This window comes from Cervus canadensis, chromosome X (genome assembly GCF_019320065.1).
Source record: "Cervus canadensis isolate Bull #8, Minnesota chromosome X, ASM1932006v1, whole genome shotgun sequence".
NCBI classification, from domain to species: Eukaryota; Metazoa; Chordata; class Mammalia; order Artiodactyla; family Cervidae; genus Cervus; species Cervus canadensis.
This window is the reverse complement of record NC_057419.1, coordinates 28,755,019-28,767,770: the sequence shown is the minus strand read 5'-3', so window position 1 is coordinate 28,767,770 and position 12,752 is coordinate 28,755,019. Positions and strand designations below refer to the sequence as shown.

Sequence of the window (12,752 nt, the reverse complement as noted above, 5' to 3'; positions counted from 1 at the left end):
GGGACATTTTAACTTTGGCACTAAACCCCTTTTCCTTTGAATTCAGCATTTTATTAGTAACCACTGGTAATTTTAAAATTTAGCTTTTAGAATCTACAGATAGCACATGCTTATTAACACCACTTGGGCATCCCTAAGAAACAGAGCTGTGGGGTTCAGGAAGGAGATGGGAAGGAAGAACGGGAGGGATCAGACACTGATTGGCCTCTGTGATTGTCCTCTCTGTGAGCAATTGCAGGTTTAGGGGTACATTCTCACAGAGGGGGCAGAGCTTGTTCAATATCCTAAAGCTAGTAAAGGCAAGAACCAAAATTTTGAACCCAGGCCCCATCTGACTCTTGGATGGCTTGTCCCTTTTCATTCTGCCTGCTTGCTTGATAAAGGGGGTTGTGGTGGGTTTTGGATGAAGCACCTTCATTTCCTAAACTCTGACACTGCTCTTTGCTTGAAGTCTTTACTTAAGTCTTACCAGTGAAATAGAATGCTGCTTCATCAGAGAACTTAGGAATCTGTACCTTTTATAATATTCTCCAGAGAATTCTGCTGCTGCAGATTGGAGTTGGAAGCTAGTGCTCTTGCTTCTTTTCCTGTTCATCTCTTTAAGACAATAGAGTCATTATTAACACATCATCCAGATGCTGGCGTTGCTTACTCCTTACCCGCTTCAGGGTTCTTTATATGGCATCTTCTCAGTGTGGTCTACCCTGACCACCCTATTTAAGATGTAGTTCCGGCAAATTCATTGTTCCCGTCACCATGTTCTATTTACCATATACTTATTACCTCCCAAAATTATATAATTTTTTTAATTGTATATTTCAAATGAGATCAGGTATCTTTTCTTCTTTGCTAACTGCTGTATCCCTTATATTCTGAGTGCCCGGAACAGTGTCAGATATATAGTCAATGTTCAAAAATATTTGAATGATGGCTGAATGAATGCATGAATGGAAGAATGAAAGTTTCATCATTGTAATTTTGGGTCTAGCCTCAAATCAAGTTAGAACGAAATGTCAGTGTCTGCTCTTCCATGGGATTTGCTTTTTGTCCTCCCCTGTAGGGCAGGAGTGGATTTGGTGAAAGAAATGCTACCTGTGGCCGAATGATCTGTGATGTGGAAATTTCGGCGAAGGAACTGATTCGGTGTAAAAGCTACCATTTATCTGAACTTGTTCAACAGATTTTAAAAACTGAAAGGATTGTAATCCCAATTGAAAATATACGAAACATGTACAGGTATGATCCTGGATGCTTCAGAATTTGTCTGTCTTGAATTTAGCTGAGATGCCAGAATCATCATAGGCTGGAGGAACAGGAGCATGTGGTGCTGTGGAGGGGAAAATTGTCTGTCTTCATGTCAGCATCACATCTCCATTCCTTTAGTGATGTGAATTATTTTGCCTTTTGAATTATTCTAATTTTATCATAATATCTCCCTCATTTAACACCATCTTGATGTTTCCTGAGAGCAGTTTGGAAATTGATGTGATATTTAGGTTTCCACCCTTAATTCATTAATTCAGAAATTAATGCAAATATTTTGGAAATATAAAATCTGAAAAGTCATTCAATTATCTGGAGATATTGCTGCTTATTTCTTTTTTCCAGCCTTGTTGAGGTCAAATTGACAAATAAAAATTGTATTTTATTTAAGGTATACAGCTTGATGTTTGATATACATTGTGAAAAAATCATTACAGTTAAGCTAATTAACACACTCATCACCTCACACAAGCACTAATTTTTTCTTTTCTTTTTTGTGGTGAGGACACTTAAGATTTCTTCCTCTTAGGAAGTTTCAAGTGTATAATACATTATTCAGTGTCACCATGTTGCTGTACATTAGATTTCTGGATCTTAATTCATTTTGCATAATGGAAACTTTTTGCTTGATTATTTCTTACATAAGGTTTCTCCTACCCCTATGGCCATTTTGCATTCTTTTCTGCCTGTTCCTCCTGAGTTCTCAAACTGCTTCTCTTTCTGACTGTACTCCCTGCCTGGGTGATCTCATCGAGTTGCAGGAATTTCAGTACCACATGGGTGCTGATGCCTCCTCTAAGCATACCTTCACCTTGGATGTCTCCCCTGAATTCAGACTCATGTCTACCTCCCTGTTCCGCTTAGTGTCTGATATGAACCTCCAACTCAGCCTGTTCCAAAACTGAGCTCCTGACTTTCTCTTCCTTGTTTCTCTTACTTTTCCAGTATCACTGGAAACCTCCAGAGTCATCCTCAGCCTGGAACCTCTGAGGCATCTATGATTCCTCTCTCTGACATCTTATGTTCCATGCATCAGGGAATCCTGTCAGCTCCATCTTCAAAGTATATCTCTATCTGACCACTTCTTTTCTCTTCACTTGGACCCACCCTGGTCCAAGCCACCATCCTCTTTCTCCTAGGTCACTGGTCTTATATTAGCCTCCTTACTCGACTCCTTGCTTTTGCCCTTGACTCCTTGTTGTCTGTTCTCAACCCAGGAACGAGAGTTCCTGTGCTGAAGTGAAGTTGGATATGGCACTGTACTTAGTCTCCCAGTGACTTTCTGTTTCATTCAGAGTAAAAACCAAAGCACTTATTTTGACTTACAAGGTCCTATACAGTGGGTCTCTCTGCCATTAACTCTGTCCTTATCGTCTGTTATTCTCCATCATTCTCTCTGTTGGAGCCATTGGTCTCCTTCTTGGTATTGGAACTGCGAGATTTATGCTCAGCCTAGGGCATACATTTTTTTTAATTAAATTTTTTTTTTGAATGTGCTGTTCTGTTTGCCTGGAATGTTCTTCCCTCAGATTTACCCATCCAAAAGAATTACCCTCTCACCTCTTGTGGATCTTTATTCTCAGTGTACTCTTCCTTGGTTCCCTAACTAAAATTTCTCTCTGCTCTTGATATTCCTTTCTTAACTTTTCTTCTTAACACTTAGCCTTATTTAACATACCACATATTAAAAATTTAAGTTGTATTCTATCTCCCCCATAAGGACAGGAATTTTTGTCTCTTTTGTTCACAGCCAGAATTTAGAACAATGTCTGGCACTGAGTGGGTATGTAATACATATTTAGTGGATGAAATGAATGAAAGGATTTAGGGTGTTTTCAGATTGTAGTTAACATGTAGCTTTATCTTAGTGTGATTTTTTTTTGTTTGTTTTAGAGAAGGGCATTGGGATCAATGGTATGAATGAATTCCTAATTTCATACTGACCTTATTTTAAATTGTTTCCAATGTGAGGTGCCATTGCTCTGAAGTTACATAACCAAAAATTTTTTGTAATGCTTTATGAAATTCTGATTGTAATCATTGTTTCTTTTAATTACTTGATTCTGTTTCATTCTTACTTTTCTGTACAGTGACTCTTCTCATCTGTTGTACCTGTTGGAGCACACCTGGAAAGATGCCAGGTTCATTTTGCAGATCATGTGTGAGCTAAATGTTCTTCCATTAGCATTGCAGATCACTAACATCGCTGGGAACATTATGGTAAATTTAACTTAGAAAGGGGGAAAAAGCATTTCCTGTTGGATCCAGTGTTTTCTTGGGGTAGTTGTTACATGATAATGAGTCTAAATGCATGCTTATAAAATGAGTAACTTGTATTTTGAAAGCTGGGCTTCTTTTGTAAAATGAAGAACTGCTTGGGAGAAGGGGAGGAAAGCCAGGTGCAGTATGTTGAAATTTGGGTGAACATAAGGATTGTCTCTGACATCTGGATGTGTCTGATTTGTGGAATGGTCCATTTGAGAGTAAAGAAATAGCCCGAGTTGTGGGTATTTTAAGCTCTCTTTGTCTCCTTTTAACCGTAATGGTTAAAGAAGCTGCTGGAAATAATTTAGTACCCCCCGCCTTTTTTTTAAAGCAGCCCTTGATATGATGAGTGAATTTGAAAGAGGTGCTATGATTAAATTTATCAATTTGACGTTGCTTTTGTTTATTGTGGTTTTGAGCTCAAGTTTTTTTTTTTTTAAATTCTACTTAATAGTCTAGGACGCTGATGGGTGGACGATCCGAGCGTAATGAGTTCTTGTTACTTCATGCATTTTATGAAAACAACTATATTGTGCCTGACAAGCAGACTTTCAGAAAGCCTCAGCAAAAACTGGTGGGTCCACAATTGTATAGTGTTTTGCTTTTTTATATCCTCCCTTTTTATTAACAAGATAGGTTTTTTTCTTTGGGCTGTGATAACATCTACTCCCCAGATAAGTAGAAACTGTATCCTATTTGCTCCATTGCTTTGGTATGGTCATTTCCTTCTCTACTATTCTCTATACAGATAAAAATTATTTGTGAAATATGAAATTCTTTGAGGGAGGCATTAGGCCTCTGATGAGTGACCATAGATGAAAAGTGTTTTCCCGGGTTAGCACTACCAGTTGAACCTTTTATTTCCTTGAACCCCTAAGCCTTTATTTTTGTGTTGTGTGGTTGCATTTTTATATTCTAGTAGGATTAAGGTCACCACAGTCAGGTTTCTGAAGTAGCCTCCATCACACCAGAAGTAAAATTTAGCTTAGCTACTGTTTTATCAGCATGGATAGTAATCAATTTAGAATGGGAGTTTAATGTTAAAATGACTCTGGTTCTTTTGTTGTGCTTGTTTTATGTACATTATTAAAATTAGTAAAGGATTAACTTAGAGGAGTTTGACTTCTGCTGAGTATTAAATGTTTGCTAATTAAACTACTTGGAAAAGAATTTTCAGCATATGGACGTACTTATTTTAAGGTGTCCATATTAATAATGAGAATAATGGTAATATCTATATAAAATATTTTGTATTTTTATATCATGAATGTTAGAGTAATGAATATAAGAGAACTTTAGAATCTCAAATTTTACATAACATGAATAGTTGAATTTTTAGTGTCCATTGATTTAAAAATGTGAAGTTCTATTATTCAGAAATATTTTAAAGTAGAATTTGGATATTTATCAGCTCAGATACAGTGTTTGTTTTGGTAAGTACCATGCTTGGCATTCATTTGGATTCATGAACATGTTATAGTAACTGTCTTTCCCCAGAGGACCATTAACTGGAAGTAAAGTATCTGTTAGAACTGTGTACTGCAATTGGAAAGGGGGAAATCATAAACCTTCTAAATTGGTTCATGAGTTGCTAGCTGGTGAAGTTATCTTCCATTTGATATTAGGGAGATGAAGATGAAGATATTGATGGAGATACCAATAAATACAAAAAAGGACGTAAGAAAGCAGCTTATTCTGGAGGCTTGGTCTTGGATCCCAAAGTTGGTAAGGCTGGGCAGCGGATGGCTTTGTCCCTGATGTGAAGGGACTTCTTAATGCAGAGTCAGCTTGAGAAAACTAAAAGACCTGAGTTGTGTTTTGTACGTTAGCAAATAGGTTCATAATGACCTTACTTATTTTCTTACGTTCATGTGAAAATCTTGTTTGCCAGTCTTTTAACATGGGATTAATGTGAATCTTTTTTTTTTTGCTGTATTCCAAGGAAGTTTTATTTATGGACATTGAAATTTAAATTTTGTGTCATTTTCACATGTCATTGAAATAGTCTTTGTACATTTTTTTTCCCCGACCATTTAAAGATATAAAAACTCTGCTTAGCTCATGAGTGGTACAAAAAGAGATAGGCTGAATTGATCTTTGCCAACCTCCGGCCCAATATATAGCTATTTGTCAGGACTTCCCTGGCAGACCAGTGGTTGAGAATTTGCCCTCCAAGGCAGGAGACACGGTTACCATCCCTGGTCCGGCGATAAGAAAAATACCACACTGGGATTTAAGGAATAATAGTACCAGGCACAGAGTAAGCTGTTGGTATATGCTTGCTATTGTTGTTATTGTCTTAACTGTGGACATTTTCTTCTATTCAGTTTCTTCTGAGGGTGAAGATAACTCTTTGTAAATGTCCTAGAGAAATACAGTAGCTTTCTGTTTACCCTTTGCTAGTAATACTGACATTTATGTATACATCTCTTGTCTGATCTTAGCAGTTTGTATACAGGTAAACAGGCTGCCTGTTTTATTCTTTGAAGGTGTGATTGTAAAAAAAAAATGTATAACCACTCGCTGGTAGAGATCACTAAATATTTGAGGAGTAGCAGGGGAAGATAGGTGGAAAGGAATGCGTTCTTGAAGGAGAATTGATAAGATCTAGTAAATGAAAATAAAAATAAAGTAATTGATATGAGGGGGAGTGTTTGCCCATAATAATGGAGTACTTTTGGGGGACTGTTGAGGTTTCAATGCCAGACAGGATCTCTTCTTTCTTTGTCTTTGGTTACCTGATGTTTTCACTTTGATATATATTTACAGGTGATAATCGACCCCTTTTCTCCTTTTGTCTGCCTCACAGCTCTGGATAATATATGGAGTCATAATATAGTACTTCTAATATGGTGTTTTACCAAAGACTTTTTGTAACATGGGCCTTTTTTCCTTGCAGGTTTTTATGATAAGTTCATTTTGCTTCTGGACTTCAACAGTTTGTATCCTTCCATCATTCAGGAATTCAACATTTGTTTTACAACAGTGCAAAGAGTTGCTTCAGAGGCACAGAGATTTGCAGAGGTTTGTATTCAACTGGGAACTCTTGAAATTGAAATTAAAAATAGTGCTTAAAGGGGGAAGATAAGCAAAGGGCTTGGTGTTCTAGCTTTTCCTTCTAAAAGGTAACATATCCTTTCTTCGTGGTCAGAAGGGGGAGTGTTGGGTAGGAGGAGACTCAGACTGGTTCCCTGTCTTTTATCTAATAACTTTATTGAGATGTAACTCACAGACTTTGTAATTTACCTATCTAAAGTGTGCAATTTAATGGCTTTTAGTTTATTCCCAGAGTTTGCTAACTGCACTATAATCACTTTTAGGACATTTTCATTTTTCCCCAAAGATACCCTCTTCCTTTTAGCCCATACCTCCCTCAATCCCTTCTAGATCTAGGCAACCACTAATCTTTCCACCTCTATAGATTTGTGTTTTTTGTACATTTCCTGCATATAGAATCATATGTGACCTTTTGTGTCTGGCTTATTTCACTTAGCATGCTGTTCTCGAGATTCATTTGTGTTGTAGTATGTATTAGTCCTTCATTCCTTTTTATTGCTGAATATTCCATTGTAGCGATACATGTCACATTTTGTTTGTTTTAGAATCTCTTGTCAATTTACGCAAAAATACCTGCTGGGATTTTGATGGGGATTATATTGAATCTGTAGATCCCTTTGGGGAATATTGCTATCTTAGTAATGTTAAATCTTCCAATTCATGAAAATCGAGTCTTTCCATTTATTTATGTCCTTAATGTCTTTCAAAGATGTTTTCTAGTTTTAAGTGTACAAGTCTTGCACTTTTATTAAATTTATTCCTAAATATTTCATTCTTTTTGGTGCAGTTGCAAATGGAATGTTTTCTTAATTTCATTTTTGGTTTGTCCATTGCTAGTGTAGAGAAATAGAACTGAGTTTTGTATATTGATCTTGTATCCTGCAACTTTGCTTAGCTCATTTATTAGTTGTGGTAATAATAGTTTGTGGATTCCTTAGGATTTTCTATAGACAGTATCATCTTGTCTGTGAATAGAGAAAGTTTGATTTCTTCCTTTTCAATCTGGATGCCTTATGTTTCCTTTTTTTGATTAACTGCCCTGGCCAGAACCTCCAGTACAGTTGAATAGAAGTGGCAAGAACAGACACCCTTTTCTTGTTCCTGATATTAGGGGAAAACATCTAGTCTTTCACTATTAAATATTATGTTACTTGAAAGTTTCCCACAGCTGGCCTTTATCAGTATGAGAAAGTTCCATTCTAGCACTAGTTTGTTGAGTGTTTTTTCTTTTTTAATCATGAAATAGTGTTGGGTTTTCTTAACTACCTTTTCTGCATCTATTAAGATGATAAGTATATGGTTTTTGTTCTTTATTCTTTTAATATGGTATGCTATATTGATTGTTGAACCAACTTTTGTTCCTGAGATCAATCTCATTGGTGTATAATCCTTTTTGTATATGGCTGGATTTGATGTGCTAGTATTTGTTGAGTTTTTTCCTGTATTCATAAAGGCTGTTGGTGTATAGTTGTATATGTCTTTGTCTGGTTTTGGTATTAGGGCAATATTGGCCTCATAGAATGCCTTGGGAAGAGTTCCTTTCTCTTCGGTTTTTGGGGAGAGTTCCTGTGGGATTTGTTTTAATACTTTAATTTTTGCCAGTGAAGTTATCTGGTCTTAGACTTCTCTTTTTTAAACTTCTAACTCAGTCTCTTGTTATAGGTCTGTTCAGATTTTCTATTTCTCTTTTGGTCACTTTGGGTAGTTTCTGTCTTTTCTAGGAATTTGTCCATTTTGTATAGGTTATCTGATTTGTTGGCATAAAATTGTTCCTGTTATTCCCTTTTAATCACTGTAATTCTTTAAGGTCAGTAATGATGGTCCCCTCCTTTTATTCCTGATTTTAGTGATTTGAGTCATCTTTTTTTTCTGAAGAAAAGGTTTTTTTACTGAAGAAAAAACTTCAGTATAGCTAGAAGTTTATCAATTTTGTTAATCTTTTCAAACAAGCAACCTTGGTTTCCTTGAGTTTTCTCTATTGCTTTTTTGTTCTGTTTCTGTCCTAATCTTTATTACCTCCTTTTTTCTGGTTTCTTTGATTTACTTTGCCCTTTTTCTAGTTTCTTATGATAGAAGGTGATGTTATTGATTTGAGATCTCTTTTAATTTAGATATTTGCAACTATAAATTTCTCTATAAGCAGTGCTTTAGCTTCATCCCTTAAGTTGTGATATGTTTCACTTGCCTTTTTATAGTCAATCCCCTCTTCCATCAGTCAGTAATTGATCTGACTTTTTTTTCTTTTTTTTTCATTTATTTTTATTAGTTGCAGGCTAATTACTTTACAGTATTGTAGTGGTTTTTGTCTCACCATAGCTTAATTTTGCCTGTTCGAGAATTTCAGATTAATGGAGTGATATAGTATGCACTCTTTTGTATCTGGGTTTTTTGTTCAGTGTAATTTTCTTGAGATTCCTCTGTGTTGTTGCATTATTGCTATTCTTTCCTTTTTACTGTTGAGATGTATTTCATACTTATCTGTTCCCCTGAGATCAGCATGTGGATTATTTTCAGTTTGGGGCTGTTATTAATAAAGCTGCCGTGAACATTCTTCTACAATTCTTTTTGTGGATATGTGCTTTCACTTTTGGGGATACCTAAAGAGTGAATTTGCTGGGTTGCGTTGGACAGTGTATGTTTTACTTGAAAGGAAACTGTTAGATTGTTTTCCTAAGTCGTTGTACCATTTTATACTCTTACCAGTCATGTATGTGAATTTTTCCCTTTTCCTGTAACACTTGTTATTTTCAGGCTTTTAAATTTTGGCCATGAAAGCATTTATTAACGATTCTACTCATTAAACATCTTTTTCAAAAGGATCCTTTTGAATTATATCACATGAGTTTTAATCTAACTAGTAGTCATACAGTCAACAGTTTTATGTATGGCTTAATAACTTAATGTGTGGTTCTTCATTTATAAAGCTTATACAATTGACTGTCAGTAGGGAATTTGATTAGATTTGGTTCTCTAGCAGTAAAAGATGAAAATTGACGTTATCTCTGTATGTTGTTTTTCTCTGCTTCTTTGTGCAAGGGGCAGAAGATGTCTTTTTGCTCTCTAGCTCCTGAATTTACAAATCTTTTGGTTCCAGCTTGGGGGCTCTTTTTCAGTCCTAATTCCATATTCCTGGAAGAGAGAATCTTAGAGGCTTGCCTAGGTTGGTGAACATGCCTGTCCATCATCTGTGACCGCAGGAGCGTGTTCACACAGTACAAATGTGTCTGCTGAGGATAGGTTTTTCTATGGGATTGGAGGATAATTTTACAGGGTAGGTATTGAGTAGACATCCCCGAGAGGTAGTGACTACGTTTGGTTAATAATATTCTTTGGACTGTGTCCTGTCTGTGTCAGTATTAGGATAGTTATCATTATGCAGTTCCTTCTTTCCCCCCCTCCCCCCACCACCATTTTGTTATTTGAGCTTTCCAGTTTAGATTCTGGATATGAAATTACACTTCAGAGTTGAAAGAGGTCATCTAAGAAATACTATACACGTAGCAGTTTATGGGTTCTGTATCATTTTCCTGGGCAATATTGTATTTGGTCTTCAGAACAGCTAGTGCCACACAGCTTGTGCTGGCAGAGCCAGGCATTGATTGTAACTTGCCTGACTTCAGATCCTTTCAGTTTACTTTCTATTGGACCTCCATGGTTGCTGTAAATAAATTGGAATGTGTACCAAGATCTCTAATAGGTTTGCTGTCATCGTCTGCTCTATTGGAAAACAATAGGTCCCTGTTACTATTGTGAGATTGTTCATTTGAAGTTATTGATCTTTATAAAATCAGATACTTTGTAAAAACTGGGTTATCAAATGGCATTGACTTGACATACTTTAAGCCAAGAGGTTTATTTTTAACTTTGAACCTTTGAAAGGGCAAATGTGCCTGGTTTTTCTTTGTATCCTGTTAATATTCAATAGAATTAATGGAGCCTTGAGAAAAAGGATCTGATGCTTCCCTTGCCTTTTCTTCCTGTAAATTTTAATGGAAGACTGCTGGTTGCTTTCTTAAAATGTTGCTATTGTACCAGTTGCAAAGCAATTGATAGATAAAAGGTACTGCATAAATACTAAGGAATGTGTTAATTGTGTTAATTAACTAAAAATGTGTTAATTTTTAGAAATGTCGTGGCCTATTTAAATATGGGCTCCAGATTCCTAAAATAGATTTGCTGATTTAGTATTTAGGTTTTTATTTTTCAGTCTAAAACACCTAAAGTAATTGCTGTGATTCCCCATAGTTTAACAGAGTTTTGTAGCATTTTGTTTGGTAGTGCACCGGTCTTAAAAATAGTAATTTAATGGCTTTATTTAAAAAATAATACCCCCAAACATGTTGCTCCCCAATCTTTGTTGAAGGGGGAAAAGGAGCATGTGTAAAAATTCATCCCTTTAAACGATGCCTACATTTTGTCAAGAACTAGATCGGGAAGGTACTGGAATGATAGGCTGAGAGAACTGACTGAAAAGAGGGCAGCACTGACCTGCTTTGCAGCCCTCTCAGCATTGTTGACCTTTATACTTAGACAAGAAACTAGCTTTACAAGATGTGGGGTTAAGTTCCCACAAGGTATGATTTTGGGAATTCATTTCACAAAAGTTTGATTTATCTGAAGTTTTTGTCTTGTGTTCATCAGGATGGAGAACAAGAGCAGATCCCCGAGCTGCCAGATCCAAGCTTGGAAATGGGCATTTTGCCCAGAGAGATCCGAAAACTGGTAGAGCGGAGAAGACACGTGAAACAGCTAATGAAACAGCAAGATTTAAATCCAGACCTTTATCTTCAGGTAAAGCTTTCCACTCAGCAACCTCTGAGTGATAGTCTCACCTTTGAAAATTTGATTATCTAGGAGTGATTTAAACATGATGCTGTGGACAGATGTATGTGCTTACTTTAAGTTGGTGGGTAGGAAACCATTCAGAAACATCTGATGCCTCAAAATACAAGGCGCCTCTGTCTGCAAAGATGTATCTGAGCAAGTGCCTTCTGACCTTCTGGGAGCTTTGGAATCTGTGTTTACTTGCTTCTAGGAGGTCGGGGAAATGTGGCTCTGGGAGGATGGGTTGACTGTATTCAGAGTTCTTTTCTCCAAGGACTTTGAGGGTTTCTTATTGGTAGTTAGAAAACATCTAATGTAATGCTTATGCATCTGCAAATATTGTTGTCTGTCTTTTGTCCTTGTGTGGCCTGCAGTATGACATTCGACAGAAGGCTTTGAAGCTCACGGCAAACAGTATGTATGGCTGCCTGGGATTCTCCTACAGCAGATTTTACGCCAAACCCCTGGCTGCTTTGGTGACATACAAAGGAAGGGAGGTAAATGGTATAATATTGCCATATCTAAAATGAAAGTATTTTATTTTTTTAATTTATTTTTATTAGTTGGAGGCTAATTACTTTACAATATTGTAGTGGTTTTTACCATACACTGACATGAATCAGCCATGGGTTTACATGTGTTCCCCATCCTGAACCCCCCTCCCACCTCCCTCCCCATCCCATCCCTCTGGGTCATCCCAGTGCACTAGTTCCGAGCACTTGTCTTATGCATCCAACCTGGACTGGCGATCTGTTTCACACTTGATAATATACATATTTTGATGCTATTCTCTCAGATCATCCCACCCTGGCCTTCTCCTATAGAGTCCAAAAGTCTGTTCTATACATCTGTGTCTCTTTTTCTGTCTCACATATAGGGTTATCATTACCATCTTTCTAAATTCCATATATATGCATTAGTATACTGTATTGGTGTTTATCTTTCTGGCTTACTTCACTCTGTATAATGGGCTCCAGTTTCACCCATCTCATTAGAACTGATTCAAATGAATTCTTTTTAATGGCTGAGTAATATTCCATTGTGTATATGTACCACAGCTTCCTTATCCATTTGTCTGCTGATGGGCATCTGGGTTGCTTCCATGTCCTGGCTATTATAAACAGTGCTGTGATGAACATTGGGGTGCACGTGTCTCTTTCAGATCTGGTTTCCTCAGTGTGTATGCCCAGAAGTGGGATTCCTGGGTCATATGGCAGTTCTATTTCCAGTTTTTTAAGGAATCTCCACACTGTTCTCCATAGTGGCTGTACTAGTTTGCATTCCCACCACAGTGTAAAGAGAGGTTCCCTTTCTCTCACACCTCTCCAGCATTTTATTGCTTG

General features: G+C 36.8%; 1 protein-coding gene and 1 non-coding gene across 3 annotated transcripts in view; both read left to right on the top strand.

Annotated features, from left to right (window-relative positions):
• POLA1 (DNA polymerase alpha 1, catalytic subunit) overlaps window positions 1-12,752 on the top strand; it is a 287,339-nt gene that overhangs the window by 35,482 nt on the left and 239,105 nt on the right. For both annotated transcript variants that reach the window (XM_043457864.1, XM_043457863.1), the window contains 7 exons: window positions 1,061-1,236; window positions 3,354-3,483; window positions 3,983-4,102; window positions 5,154-5,253; window positions 6,428-6,552; window positions 11,227-11,376; window positions 11,784-11,906. In XM_043457864.1, the coding sequence (XP_043313799.1) occupies window positions 1,061-1,236; window positions 3,354-3,483; window positions 3,983-4,102; window positions 5,154-5,253; window positions 6,428-6,552; window positions 11,227-11,376; window positions 11,784-11,906 (924 nt within the window). The remainder of the gene's footprint in view (window positions 1-1,060; window positions 1,237-3,353; window positions 3,484-3,982; window positions 4,103-5,153; window positions 5,254-6,427; window positions 6,553-11,226; window positions 11,377-11,783; window positions 11,907-12,752) is intronic.
• LOC122436188 lies at window positions 5,835-5,945 on the top strand. Its single transcript, XR_006267946.1, has one exon.